Raw genomic sequence first — 27,663 nt, 5'->3', positions numbered from 1 at the left:
TCACGACAGTTTATTATCTTAAGAAGCGTTAACTTAACACCAGTAAACACAATGGAGGTGTTCCTTTATCAAAGTTTTATGCGAAGGGAAATGGGGAGAATTGTACGTCTAGCCCATATAGGGCATGCGTGGGAGTTTATTTATCCGTTGAAATGTTTTTCGTTTGAGTAAGTTAAATGGTCAGAATTGAATAGTTATTTATCATCTTAAATTGAATGTTCTGAATTCGAAGTTATGTCGCAGGGAAACAAATATGTTTTACGGGGTCGACTTTCTCCAGCTATCCAGTTACAGTGATGTTTGTTATTTCCATATATTTCCAATGTAGTACAGAATGGATATATTAGCTGTTACACCTGTTTACGTATATAACCTGTTGGCAAACCTTGCAAGGTTATTGTTACATGTGACATTCCCTAAACATTACAATACGGGACGATACAATGAACACATTTACGTTTAAAATAAAAAAGTGTCTTAAAAATAAATATAAAGTCTAATTTTAATCCTATTCATTTGAAATATAAAAAGGATAGTATAAAAACCATTGCTTTAAAAATTTTAAATCCTGCTATGGTTTCTGCTATATTAACACTGAGTCAGAGGTGCTCTTTCCCCTACATATCAATACGTGCTTCAGTGCTCAAAATAGTCATGCATGACTTCACTCAATTAAGACTTTATGCTAGTTTAAGCAAGCTAACTTTGTTCTCTTTTCAATGTATCGTTTGTTCGACCAGGGAGTTCCATAAAAACTCCATGGTTCGACACCTTAAGTGTATGCATTGGTTAGTTATTTACTCGCGAATTATTAAACGGAATTTATGACCTTGCAATGTGTTACAAACTTAAGTATACACCCATGGTAGTTCTCTCGTCCAGGAATTTAACTTCATTACCCACTGAAGGTTGACTTTAAGCTGGTGGCCACATTTTCAGACTGATCCTGTATCAATTTGCGATATTTAACTCCTTATCTTGATTAATAATGACTTCAATTAACCATTATTTGAGGGTTGCTGTTTTCATATGCGGCTGCATGTTGGGTAAGTCACTTAATATGTCAATTAACTTAAAGATATTAATATATCTCAATGACGTAATCAAATGGAAAAGGCGTAGTAGGCATCTAGCGTACCTCCCTACTCCTACGGCCCTCTCATCTCTTTCAGTAGAGACTACATTATAGAGAATCAACCCATATTACTCTCAGGTAACTTTATCAGCTCAGCTGAAAGAAATCAATGATTCAATAAAACGAAGACGGAAAGGAAAACACCCAACTGGGCGATGATTTCTGGATAATTTCTTCCCATAAACTCCGGTAATTAAAAAGTTAAACATGGTCACAATTTACTTTGTTAGAGACTTCCTATAATATCCATGAGAGGATTGTATTGCAATAATTAAGATTGTGGTCAGTATTTATTTTATTGTAGTAATTTTATTTTATTTTTAAAATAGGAACCAGTTGTTTTGATAGTTGAATTGTAGTATGTTGCTTTTATTACCCAATAAGTAAGACGCAATCAATCATTAAAGGTGTATTACAGTGACTGAAGTTTCTTGAGTAAAAAACAAATCTTTCGGTGAAATTCACATCCCTATTACATGTTTTATCATGAATAGTATGTTGTATTTTACCAAATATTAGTAAAAGTTTATGAATGCAAATGACAATAGCAAATTAATTGACGTCATCATGGTAATTAAGCCTAACGAAAAGTGTTGTTTTTCTTTATAAGAATCGTTAATGAACCGATGAAAATAATATTCTCCAAACAAGTTTAGTATATTTTTAGTTGATTTACTAAATAAAGAGAATATTGGTTTTACTTTAGACAAGCATCCCTAATACATCACATCTAAAGAATAAGCCAAAAATGATGTATAAAATGTAATTAAACATCTTGCAGAACGTTTATAAACGCATGGGCCTATTATTTTAATGAACATTGCCGAGTAAGGCCTTGTTTTTATGAAATAGTTTACATTCAGAACAGCAATATCTGCGATTAGAAAACCAGATATCGTGCAGGCTGGGATTTTTGTCTTCAATCAAAAACTTGACAATATTTTCTTTCTCTTTTATATATATATTTTGTGTCACGTGGTCTGCCATCGGAATATTCTCTTTAACCTACTTTGAATGAATCTTGTGTTATACGTCGTAACTTCAGCCAACTGCCTATCACTATATCATATTCCCCTTTCGTCCTTTATGTCTTTTAAGTGCATGGCGCCATCATTCGATTTAATGAACCGAGAGTTCGTCATATTGATTCCGGGTCTAGAATTTTTGTCAGCGTTTTCCTTCCAGTACCAACGACGACCGTACAGGCGACCGTTACTGTAACCGACGATGATGGGATAAGCCCACTCCCAAACAGCGCTACCGTTAGCTTTTGTAAGTCATCTATGTGTTTGATCAATGGAGGCAGGACCGAGGGGAAAGGAGCGCGGGCGGCTCCGTGCTGGCTTGTTTTGTGAAAATCGTCAAATTAAAAGAGGTCTTTTTTTGTTCATGAAATCTTTTTTCTTTTTTTTTATTAACATTATTTTTCTTTCAATTCTTTGCAATGAAAAAGTGTCCTTCTGTTATCTACAAAAATGCCCTTTTGTAAAATATTAAGGTGAGGGTCGTTAGAAAGTAGCCTTTGATAGAAAAGTTTAACATTTAAAATGTGCCTCTGCTCAAAGTTATATTTTATGAAATTCAACCTTAACGATTTTCTCAACATATGAGTGTTAAGTAAGCTCCTGTTCTATGATTCTTGATAGATTATGTATGTTTCGATAACTTTCATATAATGACTTTTGCTCATTTGTCCCGCATGTCTCCACAGACACGTCTCTTGATATAGACGCCATCCTAGCGGCGAACCGTGTAGTGGAACGAGTCAATCCAATATCTGTGACTTCTGACGGGGTCAACACAGATTACCCAGTAGATATCTTTGACTTCGGGGTAGACCTATCGTTCAAAATATTCGTGACACTGGCAGCTGACGTAGGCAGTCTTACGCCTGTCACCGTGACTCAACTAGATACGGTTGAGTTCAGAATATACAACACATTTGGTACGAATTAAAACATGCTCATATTCTTTTAACCATTAATTTATTTAAAACATAGTTTAAGGGTCTAATACGTCTGACTGATGAGGTAATGAAGTCAAAGAAACCAAGGAAAAGAACGAACGCATTAACCCTGGGTCACTTGTTTAAATCCAGTTCTAGACGTTTTCCATTTTGTCTAAACTTTCCCAGTCATTTTTCCGTTATACCTTTAATAGTTATAAAAGAATTTTAAGAAAAACGCGTCAGCATTTTTCAATTGTTTATTTCGTCGCTTGGGCGTGCTTTATTTTAGATATGCCTTTTATACTAAAGCTATCCAAACATGAACAACTTTTCACAACCTAGAATTGTACACTGCAACCATATTTGCACAGACTATTATGCGTCTACCATGGCCATTGACGAACGTCATATTTACAGTGTTATTTCGTACGAGTGAGATTTCACTTGAGGGCAGTGTCCAGGACGGATACTGCATTTGGAGAGAATTCACTCTTATACTTACTGAATCTTTTGCATAACAAACAGAAAGAGAAACAACATCATCGTGAACAAAGAAAAAAAAACGAAAGCAAATTGTGTGTACCTCTATACGATTGAGTTAAGTCAACTACAATCTTGGGGATAGGAAATATAGCAATATTGTTGATGTCTCTCTTACTGGGGAAATAGCTGACAAATCTTCTTCTTTTATCTCCCCCCAAAAAGGTTATTTTGCAAACTTTTTAATAATTAACCCGTCAGCTGTTAAGGGAAAAGATGATGATGACGTTATTGTGTATGCAATAGGACCTACTATTGTAGGAAGTACATCACTGGAAGTAACTCTAGAAAAGGACGGTAATTTATTGAATGACGGTGGCATACTACTTCTAAGTACAGCCATTGACCCAACGCCTTCCGACCAGGGCATGTACTGGACCTTCAAGAAGACGAAACGAAATCGTGATAGTCGCCTGGGAGAATATAAATTATATTCCATCTATCTGGAATTAGCTTCACTTCCAAATCCAGTTGCATTTGTACAACGTGCATCAAGTAAGTTTCGATTTTTTTGCCGAACCAAGATATGTCGTTTATAAGATAACAAATCCACTTATTGGAGATAACATGGAAAAGGATGAAGTACGTCTTACAAAAACGAACCATTTCTTCTTGATTTCTGACGTTTTATTCTTAGGCTAGCGTTTTTTGGTGGTTTCGATTTCGATTGGCACTAGACTTTCTTGTGGTTCTTAATTAAATTGCATAATATGAATCTAAATCAGAACAGAATTAAAGTAGCGTCACTTATAAAAAAAACTACTGGTGTTTATTTCAATCCCCTTACCGAAATCACAGATCTGGGCCAGATATAAATATCCAGATCTGCCCAGATCTGGAATTTCAATCTGGGCCAGATCTGCTCCAGATCTGGAATTTATATCTGGCCAGATAAAAAATTGGGCAGATATAACTTGATATAAAAGGAAGTTTTATATGGCCCATATAAAATTTTATCTGGTCAAAATTTATTGCATCCATATCTGGGCCAGATAAAACTTTATCTGGTTGATATAAAGAAAATCCAGATACACTTTTATATGGCCCATATAAAATTGTATATGGTTGAAGTTTATGGCTTCCATATCTGGGCCAGATAAAACTTTACCTGGTTGATATAAAGAAAATCCAGATAAAACTTTATATGGCCAATATAAAATTTTATCTGGCTAAGTTTTTGGCCATCCATATCTGGGCCAGTTACAACTTTATCTGGTTGATATAAAGAAAATTTAGATAATCCAGTTATATCTGGCTTTATATGGCCAGATAAATCTTTATCTGCATATCTGGAATAACTGTATGTAAGCGGGTTATGTAGATCAACAGGAAATAAGTGGCCAAAACTGGACTAGCATTGAGAGTAACTTTCCAGCTTGATCAGTTATCTCTGTTCTGGTACGGAGACCCATACAGAGAGCAAGACACACGCGAAATATAAACACAGAACTCAACTGGATTGGAATATAGTAGGAATATGTAAAATACATGCACATTACACAATTTTAACTATACCTTACCAAACATTTGTAAACTGATATTTAATACATGTACATTCAAATTTTGGGCCCAGGTTAATCATATTACTTTCTTAAATACCATGGCATCGCGCGGTACCACTAGTACACTTAAAAATAATACTTGAAGGTTGAGTTCTTTATTCGTCTGTGGTGCTGTAGATGTTGATTCTAAATTGCGTTGTGCTATTCTTTTATTTAATATATTTTCTTTAATAAATAAGTTCCAGGAGGGTGATATATGTTCCATTCAGTATCGAAGTTCAGTCCCAAAATATGTTCCTTGTTTTCCTCCGTTCCAAAAAAATCTTCCTTACTTCTGACTGGTCAGTTTACTATAGAATCCTTTGCCAATGTCCTGACATCAAAAGGTTATATTTTACGAATCTCCATCACCTTTTCTTAATGTACCAATCCTTTCTATTACTCCTACCAACATACACTCCCTTTCCTATCTCACTCCAAGAGTAATATGTGTATTGTTAACAATACACATATGTCCTTTCTTCACAAGCAGGCTTCACACTTAATTACCCTCTGAGTCATCCTTTTTCCAGCTAAGACCCTGTGGTTGCCTAGCAACCCAGATAGAACAAGTAACCTAGTCATAGTTATCCCCCCCCCCCCTTTGACTTAGTGTACACTGTAAGTGCTTTACCATTGAAATGTATATGCATGTGCAGTACCACAATATAGGACAATGTAAATCTCTATGAAAATACACTATGTAAGAAAATACAGTCTAACATGTATATCAAGTTCTATCTGGCTTTATATGGCCAGATGAAACTTTATCTGCGTATCTGGATTGACTCTATATCCAGTTATATCTGGCTTTATATGGCCAGATAAAATTGTATATGCGTATCTGGATTGACTCCATATCCAGTAATATCTGGCTTTATATGGCCAGATAAAACTTTTTCTGCATTTCTGGATTGACTAAATCCAGTTATATCTGGCTTTATATGGCCAGATAAAATTTTATATGCGTATCTGGATTAACTCCATATCCAGTAATATCTGGCTTTGTATGGCCAGATAAAACTCTATCTGCATCTCTGGATTGACTAACTCCAGTTATATCTGGCTTTATATGGCCAGATAAAACTTTATATGCGAATCTGGATTGACTCTATCCAGTTGTATCTGGCTTTATATGGCCAGATAAAACTTTATATGCGTATCTGGATTGACTTTATATCCAGTTATATCTGGTTTTATATGGCCAGATAAAACGTTATCATAAGTTTTATCTGGCCATATCATGATAACGTTTTATCTGGCCATAAAAAGCCAGATATAACTGGATATAGAGTCAATCCGGATATGCAGATAAAGTTTTATGCACATATGGCCATTGATCACCAACTGAATCTTCAAAGAATTGAAAAATGAATGGAAGTATGCCTATTTAAGCAGGTTTTTGCGTTTTGTCGCTGTTTTCCCAACGTCAGGCCAACTTACTTTTACACATTCTCCTACACAGGCTCTCTCTAGTGGATAAGCAGCTGGCTAACAGATTTATTTTATTTATTGTGTTTATTTATGACCCGTAGCTTACAACAGATTCATTCACAGCAATCCGAAAATGTCGCGGCGGTATCACAGCCATACACAATGTACCCACACAAAGCATAGTGTTGTAGTACATGTTGGTGTACTGGGCTGCTTACGACGCCGTTAAAGGATTGGTTCAGTTGTTTGACATGTCTATCTTGTATGAAAGAGCTTAAAAAGATAAACCGAATAGTGAAGAAACTACCATGATAGCATTCTCCGTTAAGGAGATATCACATTTTGAAGATTTCAAAATTTCTTTGCAAATGACTGGTTTAGAAAGACTAACTGTGAGGGTGTGATGTCACATCCTCATTTCCTTAACATGTGTCAATATATTTCATTAAAAAATAATTACATTTTTTTTCACAAATCTAAAAAAATATAATCAAACATTCTTCAGATGTTAAATCTCAAATACTTCCCTTGACACATGAGAGATCTCCTGACGTATATTTTGGTTGTAAGTCATAAAATCTTACAAAATATTTTAATACAATAACAAAGACTTTTCAGGAATGTGAGGATATGACGTCACAGCTAGTCTGATTTTAGCAGTTTTCACACAATCAGATAGAACTTTAAACTTGAATATCTCCTAAACGGAAAAAGATATTTGAATAATGTCTTCACTATTGGGTTTCTTTTATTGTCCTCTTTCATATAAGATAAACATTTGTGACACCTGAACTATTCCTTTAAGATAAAAATGATTCACCTCATTATTCAATGACGTTCATAGAGTTTACATATTCATATTGTGGGCGGGGTTTATTGCGATCCTAACGGGAAATATCTTCGAGAAAAGCAACGTTCAAAGTTGTTCATTTTCGACTTTTATTTCACCATTTGAAATTAGATTTGACAGATAAGCTAGTTATGTATGTCGTTATGGCATCTTGGGGTCAATGAGGTTGAGAAAATTATAGAAACGGAGACAAAAAGCTGCTCTAAAGATCTGCTTTATTGGCTCCAATTATAGCACGCTATAGCTAGGAAAATTTTGTGATTACGTAATCGACCTGCCACTGTCGTAAATCGATCTCAGGCTCTAAGATTAGCCTGCATAGCTTCTTAACACCATTAGGCTATATGTGTAAACACTGTGTGGAAATATGTTTGTGTCTACAGTGTAGTTAATCATACAGCGTTCACGCAAAGACCCTCATACAAGAAACAATATGTGGCAGGCGTTGCAGAATAATTGGTAAAAGAGGTCAATTTACGACCAAGGCAGGCCGATTACGTAATCTCAAGAAACTTTTCCACGATAGCGTGCTGTAGTTGGGGTTTATATATAGCATACCTCTAAAGAACAAGATCTATTGATACTGTATTGGTATGTCAGGACGACCTGCTAAGCTTACCAGTAGCCTTAAATTTCTGCGTTCATTCGTATTTTTGCTTATTCGCTTTTAGTTGCTTGAAAAATAGCTCCAATGGTCATCAGTGATGTTTACATTTCTGAAGAGAATACTTAAAATATATTAATGCCCTTTTTTATATTTTTCATGAACAGCACATCTAGATACAAACGGGATGACAACTATTACTGTTTACCGAAGAAATCGAGATTCAGAAAGTTTAGAGAGGCCCCTGACTTTTGGCGTGAGAAAGACAAGCTTAAGTAATTCCATTAGATGGTTTAGCAATGGACGCCGTGTCAATCAAGGACCCAGGTTTACCATTCGAACGATCCACGGAGCTGGTATCTATACTTTACACAGATACACACGAAAAAAACGAAGTTGGTTTATCAATATTCGGGTATATTTGGCAGGTAAGAATTTAACCTATCAATTCATCCATTCAATGCTAACATCAAAGTAACTCCTGAATAAATAATGTCATAGGGTTGAAGGAAATACCGATTTTGAAGAAACTACGAGATATTCTTAAAATGCAGTTAAACATTCAACCCAGTGACGTATAATAATGACTTAAAGTAGAGAAGAAGTATATAGTCGTAGTTAAAACGGGCTGATACTTGGTGAAACGTTGAGTTTGACTTGTGTTGTAACTTTGTGTCATTTCAAAGTTGGGCGAGCGGACAAGTGCAAAATGTCCACCATTTTCCCCTAGCTGACGATATGAGGTTGGGAGCATCCCCCTCCCTAAACACTACCCCACTTTGCGAACGCCATTACAAGTCATGTAAATATGACACACAATTGCATGTGTTTAGCCGTATCTAGCCGTATCTGTTATTAACTGTCGTTCTTTCACATTCACCTTTATGCAAAGGCAAAGCAAGAAAGACGTTTCTATAATGTTTCAAAACCCTCAAAATTGCAAATATAATGACATGAGGTAAGAGAGAATTCCAAATCTTCGGTGAGGAAGCACTGATATGGACAATAATGCTTTAAGTTAGCAATTTTATGGTTTTCCAAAATGGTAACACGACATATTGCATGCCTCATTTCGTGAATTTTGATGGGTTTCGTTTAGAGAAATAAGCTCGATTATGCCCTGTACAATCAAAACACCGAGCGAGAATCCAAAACTACAGTATCAAATATTTCCCCGAAAGCTAACGAGGGCGGTATTGAAGAACTTAGCATGCATATACTCCGGATGTGTGACATAATGTATTCACTTTGGCTTCGGCTTAGAGTGCAACGTTTGTGTATGCTGACGTGTTGGACGAATCTAACCGTAATACAGTAGTTACCGACTTTGCGTTCCGCGTTATAGTCATTGTCGACTTGCAATCCCCGGTTTCCCTCACAATTGTGTAAGGTCGGTAAGAGTGACTCCATAGTTTTCCCTTTCGGGAAACCAGCAAGATTAGAGAAGACGGTGTACCCATCGTATTATGTTACTACGTGCAGGTATATGCACAACTATGGTTGTAGTACCACAAATAACTTACTTAGGCCCTATAATACACTATAGTTAGATTGTAAGATTTGTCATGGCGAACGAGCGACGGACCTGGTAAGCGTCCGCCTTAAATGACCGAAGGGGAGATCTCTGAAGTGGCACAATCTTGCTTGGCAGAACCAAGCGTGAACCCCCTTCAATTAATTAATTGACTGCTTTTTGAGCGGCTAAGACATTTAGCAGATGGTAACATAATACTACTATTATGTAAATCTCCTCACTTTTCCGATCAGTGTGTCTCAGAGGTGAAATTGAAAACCAAGGAAGTTGCAGCGACACTGTACCATGTCTCTGTGTTAATGGAGGTATCTGCGGCAGCATCACGACACCCATATGCCAATGTCCACCGTGCTTTAGAGGAATCTATTGCGAACATAGTAAGTTTGCATTCTGCATGAATGTACTACGTCATTCTTTAAAGAATAACACGAGAAAGAAATGTGTTCGTGGTTACCATGAATGCGTCCAAAGAGGAAACAAAAACCGGAGGAATTGGGAGTAGAAAGGAGGTCTTACAATTACTGTCCCTAACCAAGGAGTTCGTTGGTTCTTGTTTGTTCTAATCCAATTGTTATTATTACAATAATAAAACAATAGAAGAATGTTGAAATGTCTTTTCATTTTCATCCGATATTTTTATTTTTTCGTAAACAACTCCAGGCGCTCTCACTGAAGATCCGTTCGCCATTGCTGAAAGTAAGGACATCAAATGTGGCGACTTACCGAACGGAAACAGAAGGTGTAAAGGTTACCTATTCTGTCTCGGTGGTAACTATGGTTGCAGCTGCGGCTGTGGATGGCAAGGAACTAATTGTGATACCCGTAGGTTAAAAATTGACTGCTTTTATTCTTTTGGGGTGGAGGGGGACTTTAAGCTGTTACAGTACTAATCAAATTCCGTTACACTTTGGACTACTTTTCTCAGTTGACTATCGTGTTTGAGATCCACCTTTCCTTAAATATAGACTTAATTTTTGTTAGTTTAACAAAACGCCTTGAATGATTCGATTATGATTCAAACCAATTTTCATCCGATAAAAGTTTTGAATGAACAAAAGCTCATGCGAACATTGATTCAATTTTTATCTTTTTATTATTTGAAAAGAAAGCTAAACATTCTGTAAAATATCAACAACAAGAGCTGTCACTTAATAAAGAATGTCATCACGTGAGCATTGACGTCCGCAGAAAAAGTCAATAGGGGGATGGGGGGAGGTCTGGAGCAAGCAGACTTCAGGTTTGCTAAAACTCGTAAATCGTTCAAGAAATCTAATCGTCAACCCACTCTAAATTTTTCTGAAAGAAATCCAATTTAATTGGTAAGCTATAATGTCACTACCAAAATTATTCGATGACCTAATCATTCTCTTCAAATAGTAATTTATCCTCGCGCTTGAGTTTGCTATTAATATGAAACAAACTTATAATGCCAAACAAAACTATCCCACGCTACTACCCTCCCCCCTCCCATTTCTCCCAGCCCTTCCACCCCATTCTAAATTGCTAACATAACCAAACTATTCAATGATATCTCCCAAAGTTTCATTTTGGTCATGAATTACATTTTAGTTTCTGTTTCTGTAATATTCACGATGAAATTTCTATTTTCTCTTCATTGATGTCTGTCGTTATGTATTGCAGCTTGTAAAGATGGATTCTTCGGTGCTGACTGCTTACAGAGATGCAACTGCTTAGATTCGTCATGTGACCGAGTGACAGGTCAGTGCAGGTCATCGGGCTGTCCTTCTGGTTACCATGGATTCAACTGTCAAGTACCAACCACGATGAGCTTTGGTGACGAATTTCTGATTTGAGTGAAGTTGGACAGTTGAGGAGAGGGAGAGAATTAGCACTTACCGAATATTCGTTTCGCAAAAAAATAAAGTTTCACGTGGCTCCTTTTTTCATGAACAGAAAGCATACCATTTCTTCCCTTGTTAGGGAATTAAACACTGCCTTTTTCGTAAAGAACATGAGCTTCATTGTTATATAAAAGGGCTCTTTTACTGATTGATATATATTATAAAAAAAAAAAAAACATTTTTTTAAACAAAATACATTCAAATGCTAGAACTTGTGGTACGCGGAACGCACAGTGGATTGATATTTTCGGGAGACTGTGAAAGTAAATTTGTGATCTACCAAGTCAATGTCCCATAGTCCCCTCAAGGATCGTATCCATCCGGGTAATTGTAGTATATTTTTAGGGCTCCAGTTCATGTTATATCTCACATGATTATGGTGAAGGGCGTTAAGATATGATTAACGATATATTTTAATATACACATATCAAAATAACTTCTTTATTTTACCTTCAAGGTGGTCTTAATAAACAAAACAATAATCTGTTTCTAATCTGAGTCGGAGGAGTACCAACGTTTTCATAAGTAACATCTACAATTCAATGAGGGTGCAATCCTCGTGGTATGTGGCATGTAATGTTTTGGGTTACATGATCTTGGCTCTGGTGGGGGCGCAGTAGTCTGCACGGAGGGTCACGCCCCTCCCCTCCCCATTGCGTACCAAGGCCTGCGGACGGGACTATTTAAATTACCTTTCTATATAATTCTAGACAGCTAATCTAATGACATCTGAACTGAATGAACCGGAAATTTGAGAGACGAATCAAATTAGAGAGGATTCAGAATTTCAATACGCATATTTTATCCTTATTTCATCCGAAAGTCTGTTACTTACGCTTGGGTTAAAAATGATATCTAGATGAGCTGCGTTTCAGGAAACTTATTTTTGGCCAAATTATCCTACGAGACTGGACATCGTGGCTCTCTGAATCAGTCTCATTATTTATTTTCGCTTCCTGAGCCAACATTGATCGTTGAACTTATAACGAAGAAGCGGAGCCAGGCATCCCATAAGCAACCACATCCAAGTGACATTGTCAACATACATTTGATGGGATGGGCGGCTGATAACCCCTGGGTCGTCGCTGAATGATACCATTTTTGCCGGTTTTGGCAATAAAAGGTGGTCGGGCAGGGCCGCTGTTGTTAACAATAGTTTTGCATTCTTTCTAATGAATATGACTGCTCTGATATGTAATTGAGAAAAAAAAACATAACTTTGCATGTTGATTCTATACGACCCACTACTAGTTTCAGTCTTAGTCTATACAAATGTATATGAACATAAACATATCTGCTGTACAAAGCTATAACAAGAAGCATCATTGGCACAGCTGTACTGTATGTATCGGCATCGCAATAAGAACACACTACAATGTGTAGAGAATGATACAGGTTTAATGTATATTTCAATTGCATGGCAAATAATAATATCATTGCTGTTTTCAAAATAAAAAGGAAGACACAAGGAAGTAATTTTGTTGAACCTCATCCTATCCACATGACAATGGAATAATTTACTTTCATTTATAATCATTGTAAAACGTTATATAATAGTAAAATTCTCTCTGTTCACACGCCATCCTTATTGTTACTGGAAATAGAAACTTTCAATTTCAGAGGGAAGAAAAGAAGAAGAATGCTGATATGCACAAATGAAGAGAAACGGTACCATAAAATATAACTGACATGCTAATTACACTAATCAAAATGAAAGAAAGGAAACTAATATGGCAATGAAAGATGAAAGCGACAAGGAAGACCGTTGTCTGTTGTTTATTAATTATAGCTTGAAATTCCTTTATAGCCTGTATCTCTCAATATATATATATATATATATATATATATATATATATATATATATATATATATATATATATATATACTCATGATATGTACCTATGGTCCATAGTTATATAAATATATATATATATATATATTTTAATATATATATATATATATATATATAATTGGAATAGTATTGAGTTGGAAAACGCAGAACGGTGAAGAAACTTCAAGCCTCCACCGGGATTTACCCCGGGCCTTCCGCGTTATATGTGGACACCCTAAACACTAGACTATGTCTAGAGGTTCGAAACCTTTTCTTCGGAATCTTTAATACATTCTTATATATTTGTAGTAACCAGCTTTACAATTAGAATATGCCGATAAAGAACAAAATGTATGACATAGAAGTAGCCTATTAGATTTTATGATTCTCGCAACGATGTGCCAAAATTTACTTTAGTATTAACATTAAAATATTTCATTTATATTTCATTATATTCATAATACGTGTTCATAAAACAATTAAACTAAATAAATGAAGGAAAATGTGTGCAATTCCAAGTACCCCACTTTATCTTGTCTATAATGTTATTAAACGCTAGTATATCACTTTCTTTCGGAGGGAACAAGGAAACTATTTTAAGTAATTGATTACTCATTGTTATTCAAAGTTTTGCAACATGAATGTAAATGCATAAAACGTATATATCTACATTTTGTTTTACAAATACATGGTCCTGTGTTGACTGGGTTGAACTTTGTTTTTATATTTTTTATGCGTACGGAGAGATAACTTTGCATTTTACTGCTACCCCGGTGGACTGTTCAGCATTTCAAATAGCAAAAATCCAACAGACCTTTATTCTCTTCAATAAAATTAGGGCCATTTTATACATTTTAACTCATAGCAAAAAGAAGGGTTTGATGAAAATTGAAGCTGCTTTTTTTTACAAAAGTCAACTAAGGCTGTTATTTATCACTTATATGTTACAAGTGAGATTATATGCATCTAGTTGTAAGTGGTAAGTTCACACAAGTTAAATAAATGCAGACATATAACCTTGAGGTGTTAACTACACTTTTGACTGACGACGAGGTAAACATTAAAACAAAAGTTAAACTTATTTTTGCGAAAAATATTACCTAATCACTGAATTAGTTGTTAGACTATCTGATAAAACATTCGTTATTAGTTGGTGGACGATATCAACGGGGCGTCACTCTGTCTTATACATTTATTCTACTATTAGTTCTGTCACGTAGCAATCCATTAAGAACGTGATGCCCTACGACTTTATTTTGGCCAACCATGTAGCCTACAATCATAACTGAAATCCGCCTATTTAATTATATTGCGTGTTATACCTAGATGAACTAGTCTGACTGTTTAGCGGTGCAAGAAGCATCCGCAGAGCGCAATAGTTCCGTGTAATCGTCTTCCACGTGTGCCTCTAAACAGAAGTAAATATGGTTCGAAGTAACATCTTTGCTTGTCCTTTCTTGAAAGTCCTGTCCGGTAGATATAAACCGAGCAAATAACATTTATTAACCACAAATGTTGTCATGAATCTGTTATTTTACTTTGTGTACTAAAGCATGCATGTTTACAGAAGTTACCTTATCATTTCTTCTCTTTCTTGTAAAAAACAAAACAATTACCGCCTAATATACCAACAAAAACTTTTTAAGCTATCCATTGGTGTGGCATCACACGATGACTTAAATTGTATGGGCATTGTCAGGCAATCAAGGAGACGTCAACACAACCATCAAATGGAATTACCGTAAGTAACAACTAACGCAACAGTTTAAAAAATAGAAGATAACACAGGTTTCATGTACCTTCATACACAAAACTAACAACTTATGCAATGAATTTGAAAATCTTTGAGCTACATGTGCTTGGATGTTTTGTGTTTTTCCCCATTAGTTACAAAATGGCAGCTCCCAGATATTACTTCTAAAGTAACATATCTTCCATTAGGAAAAAACTTTCCTGAGATGTTCTCGAGAATTGTTCATAATGTCAGGACTCGAAGACTTTTCTTATTTCAGCCCCCGCTGCTTCATTGCTATATAACTATGTATTGAAAAATGTATATCATTGTGATTTAATGTCAGAAATAAACAAATGTAAGGAATAGCATTCCCTATCATAGGAGTTAAAAAGGATGATTGAATTTGTGTCTTCTTTAATAGTAAACATGAAGAGCAGATTGCAACCAATTCATTTTCCAAGTAGCAACATCAACAACGTTATACTTTCAGACTTGCATTTTAAACTTAGAAAATCAAAAGTTAAGAAAAAAAGGAAAGAAATAAACACGATACTTACATCTTCATAAAAAAGTGCATTTTCATCTAGCATCGAGAAAATTTTATCGAAAGATGGCCTTTTCGACGAGTCCTTTTCCCAAGAAGAGATCATTATACCGTATCTTTAAATTAATGTATGATAAACATGAACGGCATTTGAGGTGTTTTTTACTTACAATAATATTTAAACAACACAAACTTAAGCAGAATATCGCAACAGTCATAACAACATTCAGAACAGATTGTGACGTTGTAAAAAAGGATCACTGGTAAAATCCGGAAATTTTTCAGAAGAGATTGACCATAGTTTTGGCGTAAATTCTCGTGAATGCGAGATGTTGAGCCCGACGTGAAATATATTACATACTTCTACCTTAGGGTAGGCTATTTGTTGCGTTGCTAGGTCTCAGCTAAATGAACAACATATTAAAATAATAATTATAAAGAGCGAATTCCAGAAGTAACCTTAGCTTATGAGGTGTCTCGCCGATGACTTTCAAAAGTTAACAAGTTGACATATTTACAATTAATCCTCAAACTAAACAGTTTGTACTCAAATTTCCAATCAAAGGTTCCTAATACATTTTACCGTTTTTGTTACCCAATTGGTACAGTGTCATACATTGTTGGTCAGGGTTACCACCTTTACCATATAGGCTTTGTTCACAATAAGACAAGTACTAGATACTTTAAGAAGAGTTTATTGTTACACTTACACGAAACCAGGACATGAGATGGAACAATCAAGGTATTTACATTGCCTGATACATCGTTCTACTTCGTCTGATGTCATTTCTTTGTACGGAGTTGCACCTAGAGGGAAACAATATTCAATCATTACTAACGTTACTTTCACCGATCAATTTACAGTCTTGCATTTTGTTTTCAACACACAAGATGCATAGTTTAGTCTGATAAAATTCTGTCTTATAATAATAACGAGTATTTAGATTTGGTCTATATACAACACATTTGGTCATTTTTTGGGGGTAATTATATCGTAATATTCTGTAAGCCAATAGATGATAAATAGTTTTCAAAAGACGTGTCTCTTTATAAATTTAGAACAAACTGTCCGACATGCTGTTGATAATTGCATGTTACTAGTTGACTTGCACGCTTTACTTTAAATCATCTTATATCAGATAATGACAAGGTGGGTATGATTTATTGACAAACATGTACGTTTGTACTTATGACATTTACTACCCTACTTTCTTAAAGCTCAAAATAAATTAATTACTTACCAAAACTGTAAAGTTCCCAAAGCAGCACCGCAAATGACCAAACATCCGACGACATGCAGTACTGGTCTAAAAACAAAACTTCGGGGGCCATCCACGACAAGGGAGGGTCATCCTTTGTGTAAAACTCAACGGTAGCAATATAAACTAATGTGTTAATGATAAACAACTATTTATCATTTTGTGTTTTTGTGTGCTTTGGTATGTTGTGATAAATTGTTTCATAATATTGTGAAGAATACAGAAATCCAGTTGTCCCTATTCTGTTATTTATTCAATATAAAACTTGACTTTAAAACAGGGAAATGACCTATTTAACTTGTATGCTATGAATTGATAACGTTGTTTAAATAACCCATCTGTTTTTCAAGAAAGGCTATATGTGGCATTGATTTGATATGGGTTCATGCGAACATGCATTAACAGTGAAAGTATACTTACCTTTTTCAACAATGACTCGACTCGCACTTTTGCTAATTGTATAGGTAAAAAGTCATACAGTTTGCTGACTCCTTGATCGGTTAATAACACTTTCCTTGCAGATATTCCTGGATGAACGTACTGTCAAATATAACACGAAAATTGAATTCATTGTTTAAATTTCAAAAAAGCAACCCAGTGAGGACAACTTAACAACATTATATGGACGCTCCTTTCTTTAGAGTAGAACAAAGGTTGGTTAAATTGAAGAGTATATTTCACAGACAAAGCAGGTTTAAATTACTAATCAATGTTGTGTGATGTTTGTGAAATATGTTGCTGTGATATATGTCACCCCGATAATTATGTGGTACTTGATATTAAACTCTGCTTTATCCATGAACTTATCTTTTCATTAATTTAAAACCAAATAACCATTGGGAGAGGGCCGTGAAAATAAAACTTACGAACACAGAAAGCGTCACCTTTCTTTTAAAAAAGGAAATATTTTGCAAGATTTTAGATTCTTCGCAACGTGAGTTAAGAATCCCTCCTTACAGTAATTCAAAAGGGAAAGCGTCATCGTCCAGGGATTGTCCATGTATTAAAGAGACTGACATGCCGATGTATAATTCATCTTTATTTACTGAGAATAGTCCATTGTAACAAGTTCTTCTCCTTCTATTCGTTTGATTTAGATGACATATAACTTGCAACGACATATTAAGAAAGCGCATGGTTTCTAAATGAAATTGATACATTGCAGATAGACGATGTCACGTGAACTTCATATTGTTCAATATTAGCCTTAATCACTGTTAATTTTCTTACCCCTCTCTTGTGAAGGTATATGAGAGCACTTGACAGGTGTCTAGATATCATACAGAGCGTTATAGCATTGCTAGTTTGGAATCCATGTGGTCCGCTTGCCAATTCGTCACTTGCAAACATACTAAGAAGGTAGTTTCGCAGTGTACCACCTGTAACATATTCATGGTAAGTGTAGAAGGAAGAATGAAAAATGTTGAAAGGTGTTATTGGAAAGTAATTATTGAAATTATGAAGATGCAAATTGTGTAATGATAGAAAATTGAAAGCAATTCTGTATTAAGGGCTTACTTTATCAAATGTACGCATTCATCTTGGTGGTTTTAATTCGGAATTTAATTATACCTATTGTCAAATAGCATTGTCGCGGAAGTGGATTATTAATGCAAAGCTATATTCCTACTCGTAAAGCTGTTTAAACAAATGATACTCAGCAAATATTAACTTACTTTCATTAATAGATACGCCAAGGAGTTTCACCAGGTGTTCAGGAGAAAAGACGTGTCAAGTTGACTTGCTAAATCCATAAAGTGATAGGCATCTTTCAGTAAGGCTTTGTCTGAAAAACAACGATTGATACAATGCGTCATTACTTGAAGCTGCTTTAAGCGGAGTTACTACAAAACTGATGTAGCCTTGAGTTCTCTAATTCTTTGCAATATTACTGCATATTTAAATCATCGAATGCAAAGCTCGAGATGGCTTCAATAATTGCTTGTTCTTCGAGAATAACATTTCAAAGGTATAACATTAATAATCTTGTTAATCCTTTTTATAATAGCCACAGCTCATAATTGGCGATAAACGTTATTTTTGAGAATTACTTTACGTTAGAAAGGCACTTAACCATAGTCTGGAAATGTAGCAGTCAAAGATGTAGAAGATAGAATTACAAAGCAACTCTCTTTAATAAGCTGTTGAAATATATAAAAGTATTGTAAGCTACCAGAGACACATCTGGCGATAACTTTACGATGTTCAGGGGATTCGTATTCGGCTAACCAATACTTCATCAAGTTTCCTTTTGACGGCAGTAATACCATTGATTTAGCTTTGTTCCATTCGAATAACTGGTTTCTCCTTTGGACAAGTAAATTCTCCTCTGAAATACGAGATAATACAGAATGTACAAAAAAATCATTGTTTTATAGAAACTAGGATGATAAATGTATGCAGATGACAAAAAGGATGATTTTAAACGTGTTTTCTCATGGGAACAGTGATGAAAAGAAATACATTTACCGTGATTGATGCGGTTTTCAAAGTCTTTGTGCTGTGGTTCCCTCATTTCTAAATTAGTTTCTGTGGATCGGATTCTCACTATTTCAGTTCAGATAAATAATACAAATAAAACTTATTCAACCATGTGTCTGTATGCTACAATATTTTGTAATGATACGTAAGATATTAGTTGGCTCAAAGTTTGCACCTCGTTTTCCTCTTAGAACAGTGAATAAAACAAAGAGAGAACATCTCAATATCAGTGTCTATTTTCATTTTACTTGATTCAATCATATTAATTAACCAAAATAGGATATTTGTAATAGGACGACATTTTAATGTATTGCTGTTTTTTTTATATTTTGTTTTCTGATTTTGGTTTTTCTTGTTTGTTTTGCTGTAAAATATTCCGTCTTAATTTGTCAAATCCTTGTCTAATTCGATAATGAACATTTTTCTGCTTTGGTTTACTAGTAGTCTAGACTCAGCATGAATTGAATAATCAACGTACCTCATGTTTACCAGCAGTTCTCTTCGCGTTCCTAAGTAGTCGAAACAAGTAAAATAACTGTCACTGCCAATTGTATAGATGACCTCATTATAACTACTAATGTAATGTATGGCCAATATATCAATAAGAGCGATATACATGTTCATATTTGCATACAGATTAGAACTGCCATAATTTAGCTTGTTTTCAATATCTGCATTCAACGAGTACATAAACTCGTGTTACGTTGTTATAAGCTGGGGGTTTTAATAAACTAGTTGCATGATAGTAAATGAGATATCTTGATGTGATATTTTGTATAATAAAAACTTTTGCCAAATAATATTATGATTCGTCTGTTGGGGTACAATACTCGATCGTTTGACGTTACGTAATTATATTTCAACACTTAATATGTAGTGCATCATTTCAGTAGCAGACTTCGTTTTATTGAAAATCAATTGGAACGGCCCTCTGTCAGCATGAAAAGACAACATGAAGATCTCACCTTTACATAATTGACGCAGAACAAACATGATCATTCCGCAGAATGATAATAAGTGTGACTATGACTCCACCGACAAGAATGCGATGATGTTGCCGATCTATTGAAGACAAAAACAATTGATGACGCAACTGAAAAATGCTTAATTAGTCCCAAATAAAATCAATCAAGGAACATTTTTGTGAGAATCTAAAAGTTGCCTTGAGTTCAATGTATTTCGTATTATATATAAATGGCAACGAATACATTAAGAATTTCAACATGAATGCATGTGTTAGCAAATAATTCACTGCTTTTCAATAATAAAGATTTGTATAGAGAAAAATACATGTCACAAAAGCAACGATGTTTCTCGTAGTTGAAACACATACAGTAAAAGAATCAACAAATTTAAGTGATATTGAACAGCGGTATGCCTGACGTCATAATGAAAATGATACATGTGTTACTCCTTCGCTCACTTGCATTATTTGAAACTACTTCCTTGGCACATTTTTTGTTGATTTCTAACAAGTTCACTTACCATACTAAGTTTACCCTTGGTCGACATCCGTAGGCAACGCACTGTAAGGTGATATTTTGTTTCGAACTCGCATACATTGGTGTCTTCACAATATTCCCATCTATCAAAATGACAACCGTTGGCATCACTGGGGGTAAAACAAAGACTTTAGTACAGAAGTTGTTCTAGACTGACATACTGATGAACGTTATAATGCAAATATTGGGCTAACTGGTCAGAATATCTGTAGATTACCCCCTGCATTGGTGTGTGTCACGTTAATATTTGATATGATATTGTAACCAAACTTGCATAGTATTTTCACTTTGGAAATTCGTTTGTTGCGCTGTTTTTATTTTGTAAACTTGAAATAATGCTGCGATCTTTTCCGGGAAATCCCCGTTATCTTCCTAAATTGTTTAGCATGACGTAAGAAATCTTGCATCTGGCATTTGTTCGAAAGGTTGAACTTTCCGGTCTCCGGAAGACTGGTGACCGAAACTCAGAGGCAGAGTTCTTTGAAGTAGTAAATACTCTTAACTTACGCCAATGTTCAGGCTAGTAAAAAATGAGCTGATGGTAATGTGCATTGTCATTCCTCATCTGGAACTCAACGAGACAACATGGAAGCTCTCATCATCAACGTACCTTCACGTCTTTCAACTACCTCCATCAACCTAGGGATCTACCGCCAGTCAACGAAAGCCGCTTCCGTGTAAAAGATACGCAAATTTCGATCCAAAAAATAGCTGTTACCTTCAACACCCAAAGTATGAAGTCCAAAGCCATAGCCAACGGTATCTAAATCTGCAACTGTCGCTTGGACGTCCAGCAAATCCACCACACCTTCAAACCAACCCAATGCCACAGCTGCCATTCTGCCACAGAGCAGCCAACTGTACCAGTTAGAAGACTTGTCTTCAGTGCGGTGGTCAACACCCACTCAGCCTTTGCACGAATCCAGCTATAAAAAGCATCGCAGTTGCTACAAATTCATCCACACCAATCAACATTGCTCAGACCAGCGCAGCTACCTACTCAGATATCGTTATGGAAGCAAACGCCAAATTCAACACTACCAGTGAGAACTATAGTGAACATGTCCCTGCTTTCCTGAAGGAGACCCTCCGGATACTCCGAATTCGCAACCTCAACGATCGACAAAGAAGCAGACAATTTCGAGACGACAGAAGTCCGCATCTTCACCGATGCCAACATCAACGGATCTAAGGTCTACGATCTGATACGTTACGATATGTCTTGTATATTGCTGTTTCCGCCGTAAGGCGCTCCAGCGAAAGGGAAAGAATAAGACCGGAAAGAATACAACTCCTATTTTTGAGATCGGAAGATTTGAGAGTATGAAATATGTACTTTTAGGGCCGGTTCGAAAGACATTGCTGAACGTGGTTGGAGGAAAGTAGCATGTTTTTAGGGGAGGCGATGCGTGGTGGATGATGCTGTGTTGATGCGATAAAAGGATCCATAGACTAGACGGAGACACGGAGGAGATGTGCCTCAGGCCAAGGAATAAGGGCCCGTTGGTGGATTTTGCAGACAAAATCGTTTGAATAAACGGTACCACTGTGCCAAGGGAACTTGAATATATTTTCCATTGCCATCTTTTTGTCGAGACTCCATGTCGCCAACTCCAGCTTTTGAAGATTGCCCCACCAGACAGGGGAGTGACGTTACAATATCTTGATCATTCTTATGGAATGATATTGCCTTGGATCCGTAACATAGGTAAATATTAGTCTTAAGCGCCCAAATAATGGTTAATGTAACACTAAATTAATGTAATAGCAAACCCATACCATGTGTCTTGAAGTTTGAAAACGATATAGCGTAACCGATATGCCTCAAATTATACCTTAAGTTTAAGAACTATTCATGGAAAGTAACCAAACATATCTTACAATGGTAACCGTCCTGACATTGTATTGATGTCAACGCTGATGTTTTTGTTTTGTAACTGGTTGAAGTTGTATTGCGATAAGTAAGCATCCTTTGTTGTTGGTGAGACGAACCCAATTTTGCGTTTTATCACTAATTTGGCTGCTTATACAGAAATGTTACATATTTATGTTATCTATCGTGGTCGTTCATCATAAATTGTGATACACTTCTGACTTATCCTAAGCTCTAAATATGTCATCACAATTTGATGAACTGTAAATCTTTTGCTTGATCGACCGTTCTGTGTCAGTGAAAACGTTCCAAATTTTAAAAATAAAAGCATTTCATTACGTGTTTGTGGTACGTAAATTCCGTGTATAGTGTACCAAATAAAAAACCATGCTTTGAACCGAACATGAAGTTACTACCCGTCTGACGTCAATTGGTACCAACCATATTATTTCTATTCGACCGGTGCCATTTCCTTCTTCATGATGATACGTGGACAGGTTTTGTGAATAAGCAGACATTGATCGTAGCGTCACTTTTGACTGATGACCAAACCCAATGCATGCAATGTGAAAATTGACTTCTACTATAACTTCCATAGATTCTGTAGACAGCACTTCCGAATCCTGAACGAAAATCTGTATTCGTGGTTTAACTGTAAGATTAACAACAACAAAAACATTTCAATATAAATAATAATGTTAAGTTGATGTCTTAAAGTGATTATTAGTGTTAATAACTGCTGTAGTATGACTTTAAAAAGAAGGAAATATTGTTATGTGGTATGGCTTCTCCAATACCCTCTACCATCAATGATATCGCTGAACGCCTACACACAGTCCTGCAGCCGCTTTCTGCATCCGTCCATACCTGTCACAAGCTGAGTGAGTTGAAGTTGAAATAATGAAAAATCAATATGGCAGGTAGCCTAATTCAAATTACCAAATGCCGCAAAGGCTTGTGTTACCTTTGATAATTGTAGTTGACATAAACCCTCGCAAGTGATGTTTGCAATTTCTTCTGCGTTTATTGCAACTTCCAAATACGAAACGTAGTTAGTTGAGTCTTGTGAGATGATTGCTGATTCCCTTATCACTCTCGTCAAGATGTCTTCGCTAACGTTCCATTTAATGGTTACATTGGGTTCATAACTCACAACTAAATATTCCGTCATTCAACAGTTCTATGTATTCGGCAACATTTTTCGTTGTAAAGAATGAAGATATTTGAAGGCCCTAAAAGAGAACATTAAATAACTTCTCATCCGAATGAATGATTAACTGTAAATATGGTAGGAGAATGATGTTGAGGAATTGTATCTATGAAGGAAGCATTGGATTTTAAAGAAAACCGCATTTCATGTAAGATGTACGTTAAATTCCGTGTATAGAGTACCAAATAAAAAACCATTCTTTGAACCGAACATGAAGTTACTACACGTTCGACGTCAATTGGTACCAACCATATTATTTCTATTCGACGGGTGCCATTTCCTTCTTCATGATGATACGTGGACAGGTTTTGTGAATAAGCAGACATTGATCGTAGCTTCACTTTTGACTGATGACCAAACCCATGCAATGTGAAAATTGACTTCTACTATAACTTCCATAAATCCTGTAGATAGCACTTCCGAATCCTGAACGAAAATCTGTATTCGTGGTTTAACTGTAAGATTAACAAAAAAAAGCATTTCAATATAAATAATGATGTTAAGTTGATGTCTTAAAGTGATTATTAGTGTTAATAACTGCTGTAGTATGACTTTAAAAAGAAGGAAATATTGTTATGTGGTATGGCTTCTCCAATACCCTCTACCATCAATGATATCGCTGAACGCCTACACACAGTCCTGCAGCCGCTTCCTGCATCCGCCCATACCTGTCACAAGCTTAGTGAATTGAAGCTGCAATAATGAAATCAATATGGCAGGTAGCCTAATTCAAATTACCAAATGCCGCAAAGGCTTGTGTTACCTTTGATAATTGTAGTTGACATAAACCCTCGCAAGTGATGTTTGCAATTTCTTCTGCATTTATTGCAACTTACAAATAAGAAACGTAGTAAGTTGAGTCTTGTGAGATGATTGCAGATACCCTTATCACTCTCGTCAAGATGTCTTCGCTAACGTTCCATATAATGAGTACAACGGGTTCATAACTCACAACTAAATATTCCGTCATTCATATATATATATATAAATATATATATATATATATATATATATATATATATATATATATATATATATATATATATATATATTTATATATAAATGAAAACGCAATGAGAAGGAAAATCCAGAACAGTGAAAAAACTTTCAGCCTCCACCGGGACTCGAACCCGGGCCTCCCGCTTTCTACGCGGACACCCTAACCAACTAGGCCACGGACGCCGACTGTATGTCTAGAGGCTCGAAACCGGTAAGGAAGGTCGTAATTTCACTGTAGGCGTTTGACACTTGTATCGAACAATACTAGTTCTGTTTTTGGTGACATATTTTGCCTTACTCTAGAGATCAAACATGATGCTAACCATCTCGAAAATCATTTGTGATTCCTATGATATATATATATATATATATATATATATATATATATATTTAGAGTTATATATATATATATATATATATATATATATATATATATATATATATATATATATATATACATATATATATATATATATATATATATATATATATATATATATACTTTCGGTGATCACGCACATGCGGTGGTCACTTTCGGTGATCACTTTATATATATATATATATATATATATATATATATATCTAAACATGCATGCATAGGTTTTCCAATGGTTCATATCGGAGGTAGGTAATCATTATTTTTGCGAGTTGAATTGGCGGTTAATGATATTAATGACGTGGCTAAACTTTATTGCTTATTACGTTATCGGTTTTGGTACTACGAAGCAAAGTGCATCACCTCACTTAAGTACTGCCCACTCTTTTACTTGAAATTCCGTTTGTCTGCATATCGAACATTAATAAATTCCTAAGAGGGCGAAAACATTTTACTGTGCACAGTTGCATAAAAGTACCACCCCTATGAGTTGTTTCAAATAAAAATTGAGCCAGAGTGTATCACCTGAACTAATAACCTCATTCTCTCCATGGAAATATTTCATTTGAGTTCGTTTGAAATATTACATTGATTTCGTAAGTCAATCTGTTTTTGCTCTTGGTTAAGTTAAGTTAAACTTAATATACAACTAGAAGTATTTAAATAAGACAGTTGTTACGTGCCATCTAAATTACTGATTTATGTAACTTTACTTACTGTATATTGAAACGCAGTACGACTTTATCACGTTGCGATCCTCCATACATTCATAATATCCTTCATTTGTTAAAGCGACCTCCGTAAGATGTAGAGTAAAATTTTTCCATACTTCTAACCCTGTGCTGTGTCGATAGATACTTTCGCCAACAAGTAAGGTTTTGTTGTCTTTTCTCCAGACGCCAACGTTTATTCTGCTAATATCACATTCTAGGTGGATGTCTTCACCTTCCATGTGGTTGTAGTTTTCACAACACGCATTGCACACAGACAGATATCCTTCAAAACATAATGTAGAAATACATTTAACTCGTTTGTCTTGAATGCATGCAAATATACAACAGTAGGAAAGATTGCCAACATTTTTATCCAGAAGTTAGTACCTACCGTTGATAACAAACAGTAACAAAAGCTTGAGACTTGTTACAGATTGATGTTCCATTATTTAAAAGAGGAAGCTTGATTTATGAGGTAGCAACTTAGCGCAACTCAACACGTCTATCTCTCGGTTGTCAGTTTAAATGATTGATTCGTCTCCGTTATAACATAATCCGTTCCTCCTGTATGAAAGCAGTAAACAAGATATAAACCAATAGTAATTTAAATCTCAAATGATTGTATTCGTAATCTTTTGCTTTCTGGTTGAATGTACATTGAATAGCCATAATCAATGTGAAAATAAAAGTTATAACATCAAATTCCTGAACAATTACCTGCTAAGTAAAAGGTTTTCCTAGCAGTCTAAGTAGTTATAGAAAAAATGCATGAGGTTTGAGATGGTCGGTACCTGGAAATACATTTAACAAATACATGAAAGTGGAACTTGCAACATATAAGATATATAAAACAATAGGCCGACTCAATAATTAATAACTAGTCATGTCCTCCGACTTCGCACGCACATCAAATGACGACGAGATTTGCATCACTAAAATTTCAATATTCACTTTATGTAGAATCAAATTATGTCAAATATTAAAATAAAACGTGTTCAATCAATCTCCATATTGATTTAATCGCCTTATTAATTTCGATCGGATAATTCTCATTGAGTTGAGAAACGTTCCTATCCGGCCGCAATCGATTCATATATTGGAACTGCATTCCTTTATTTCGTTACATAAACTTTTCGTATCTTGTGAAGGATCTCAACATACTTTAATCGTATTATAGATGGATCGTGTATTTCTATTAAGTTCATTGCAGCTGACTGACGCAGTGGTTTGTATCTCTATTTCATACAAATACATGAATATCCCCAATGATAATAGAATGTCTGTTCGCTTTTCACAGAACACAGAAATCAATCATGGAATTATTTTGTTCGATACTATAGCAAATCTACATGTTGATATCTCAAAGCTGATTTATGATTCCTTATCTGGCACGGCTTGGGCATGATCCTAGTTGTGAGTTATGAGCCTGTTGAAATTAAAATTTTGCATGTACTTGGTATTTTTATTCTCTGCAAAAGTATATTTTTTAGTTTCCTTTTCACATTTGAGAAGATAGTTACTTTATAAACAATATGCAAATATTTATAGTCCTTTTTATTCAACAAAGTAAATGACAGATCGTGCAAAGAAAGCTTCGGTATTATAAATATAATGTAATATGTTGTTTCTGGCTTCCTTTTTTTACCAGCATACGGGGTAGAGTGAGCGCACGCATACTACGCTCTGCATGTG

General features: G+C 35.4%; 3 protein-coding genes and 1 non-coding gene across 11 annotated transcripts; 1 reads left to right on the top strand and 3 right to left on the bottom strand.

Moving 5' to 3' along the window:
- The first annotated feature begins 875 nt into the window (after positions 1 to 875).
- Positions 876 to 13,279, top strand: LOC139977361 (uncharacterized). Its single transcript, XM_071986650.1, has 8 exons — positions 876 to 1,046; positions 2,234 to 2,407; positions 2,847 to 3,080; positions 3,789 to 4,118; positions 8,220 to 8,480; positions 9,820 to 9,963; positions 10,247 to 10,408; positions 11,228 to 13,279. The coding sequence occupies exons 1-8, from the start codon at positions 989 to 991 to the stop codon at positions 11,398 to 11,400; spliced, it is 1,536 nt and encodes a 511-aa protein (XP_071842751.1). The 5' UTR covers positions 876 to 988; the 3' UTR covers positions 11,401 to 13,279.
- A 120-nt stretch (positions 13,280 to 13,399) lies between these two features.
- LOC139977806 (megakaryocyte-associated tyrosine-protein kinase-like) lies at positions 13,400 to 18,215 on the bottom strand. Its single transcript, XM_071987452.1, has 6 exons — positions 18,048 to 18,215; positions 17,238 to 17,357; positions 16,800 to 16,911; positions 16,269 to 16,365; positions 15,572 to 15,674; positions 13,400 to 14,745 (listed from the first exon to the last, which is right to left on the bottom strand). The coding sequence occupies exons 1-6, from the start codon at positions 18,165 to 18,167 to the stop codon at positions 14,611 to 14,613; spliced, it is 687 nt and encodes a 228-aa protein (XP_071843553.1). The 5' UTR covers positions 18,168 to 18,215; the 3' UTR covers positions 13,400 to 14,610.
- Positions 18,173 to 26,507, bottom strand: LOC139977807 (uncharacterized). 8 transcript variants are annotated; one of them, XM_071987453.1, is made up of 10 exons: positions 26,363 to 26,507; positions 25,976 to 26,254; positions 23,638 to 24,338; positions 23,115 to 23,325; positions 20,784 to 20,910; positions 20,264 to 20,360; positions 19,777 to 19,807; positions 19,287 to 19,372; positions 18,494 to 19,146; positions 18,173 to 18,196 (listed from the first exon to the last, which is right to left on the bottom strand). In XM_071987453.1, exons 6-9 carry the CDS (start codon positions 20,295 to 20,297, stop codon positions 18,887 to 18,889), a joined length of 411 nt encoding a protein of 136 aa, XP_071843554.1. In that variant the 5' UTR covers positions 20,298 to 20,360; positions 20,784 to 20,910; positions 23,115 to 23,325; positions 23,638 to 24,338; positions 25,976 to 26,254; positions 26,363 to 26,507; the 3' UTR covers positions 18,173 to 18,196; positions 18,494 to 18,886. The 8 variants fall into 8 exon arrangements, 7 of the variants coding, with proteins under 7 accessions (XP_071843554.1, XP_071843555.1, XP_071843559.1 ...); XR_011796698.1 differs by lacking the exon at positions 18,173 to 18,196 and having other exon boundaries at positions 19,101 to 19,146; positions 19,287 to 19,364; positions 23,638 to 23,905; positions 24,133 to 24,338; XM_071987454.1 differs by having other exon boundaries at positions 25,976 to 26,507.
- Positions 24,993 to 25,065, bottom strand: Trnas-aga (transfer RNA serine (anticodon AGA)). Its single transcript has one exon. It is a non-coding gene; the product is annotated as a tRNA-Ser (tRNA).
- Positions 26,508 to 27,663: the final 1,156 nt, after the last annotated feature.

Source organism: Apostichopus japonicus, chromosome 12 (assembly GCF_037975245.1).
Source record: "Apostichopus japonicus isolate 1M-3 chromosome 12, ASM3797524v1, whole genome shotgun sequence".
Lineage (NCBI taxonomy): Eukaryota > Metazoa > Echinodermata > Holothuroidea > Aspidochirotida > Stichopodidae > Apostichopus > Apostichopus japonicus.
Note: the sequence above shows the minus strand (reverse complement) of the source record. Positions and strands in the feature narration are given on the sequence as shown.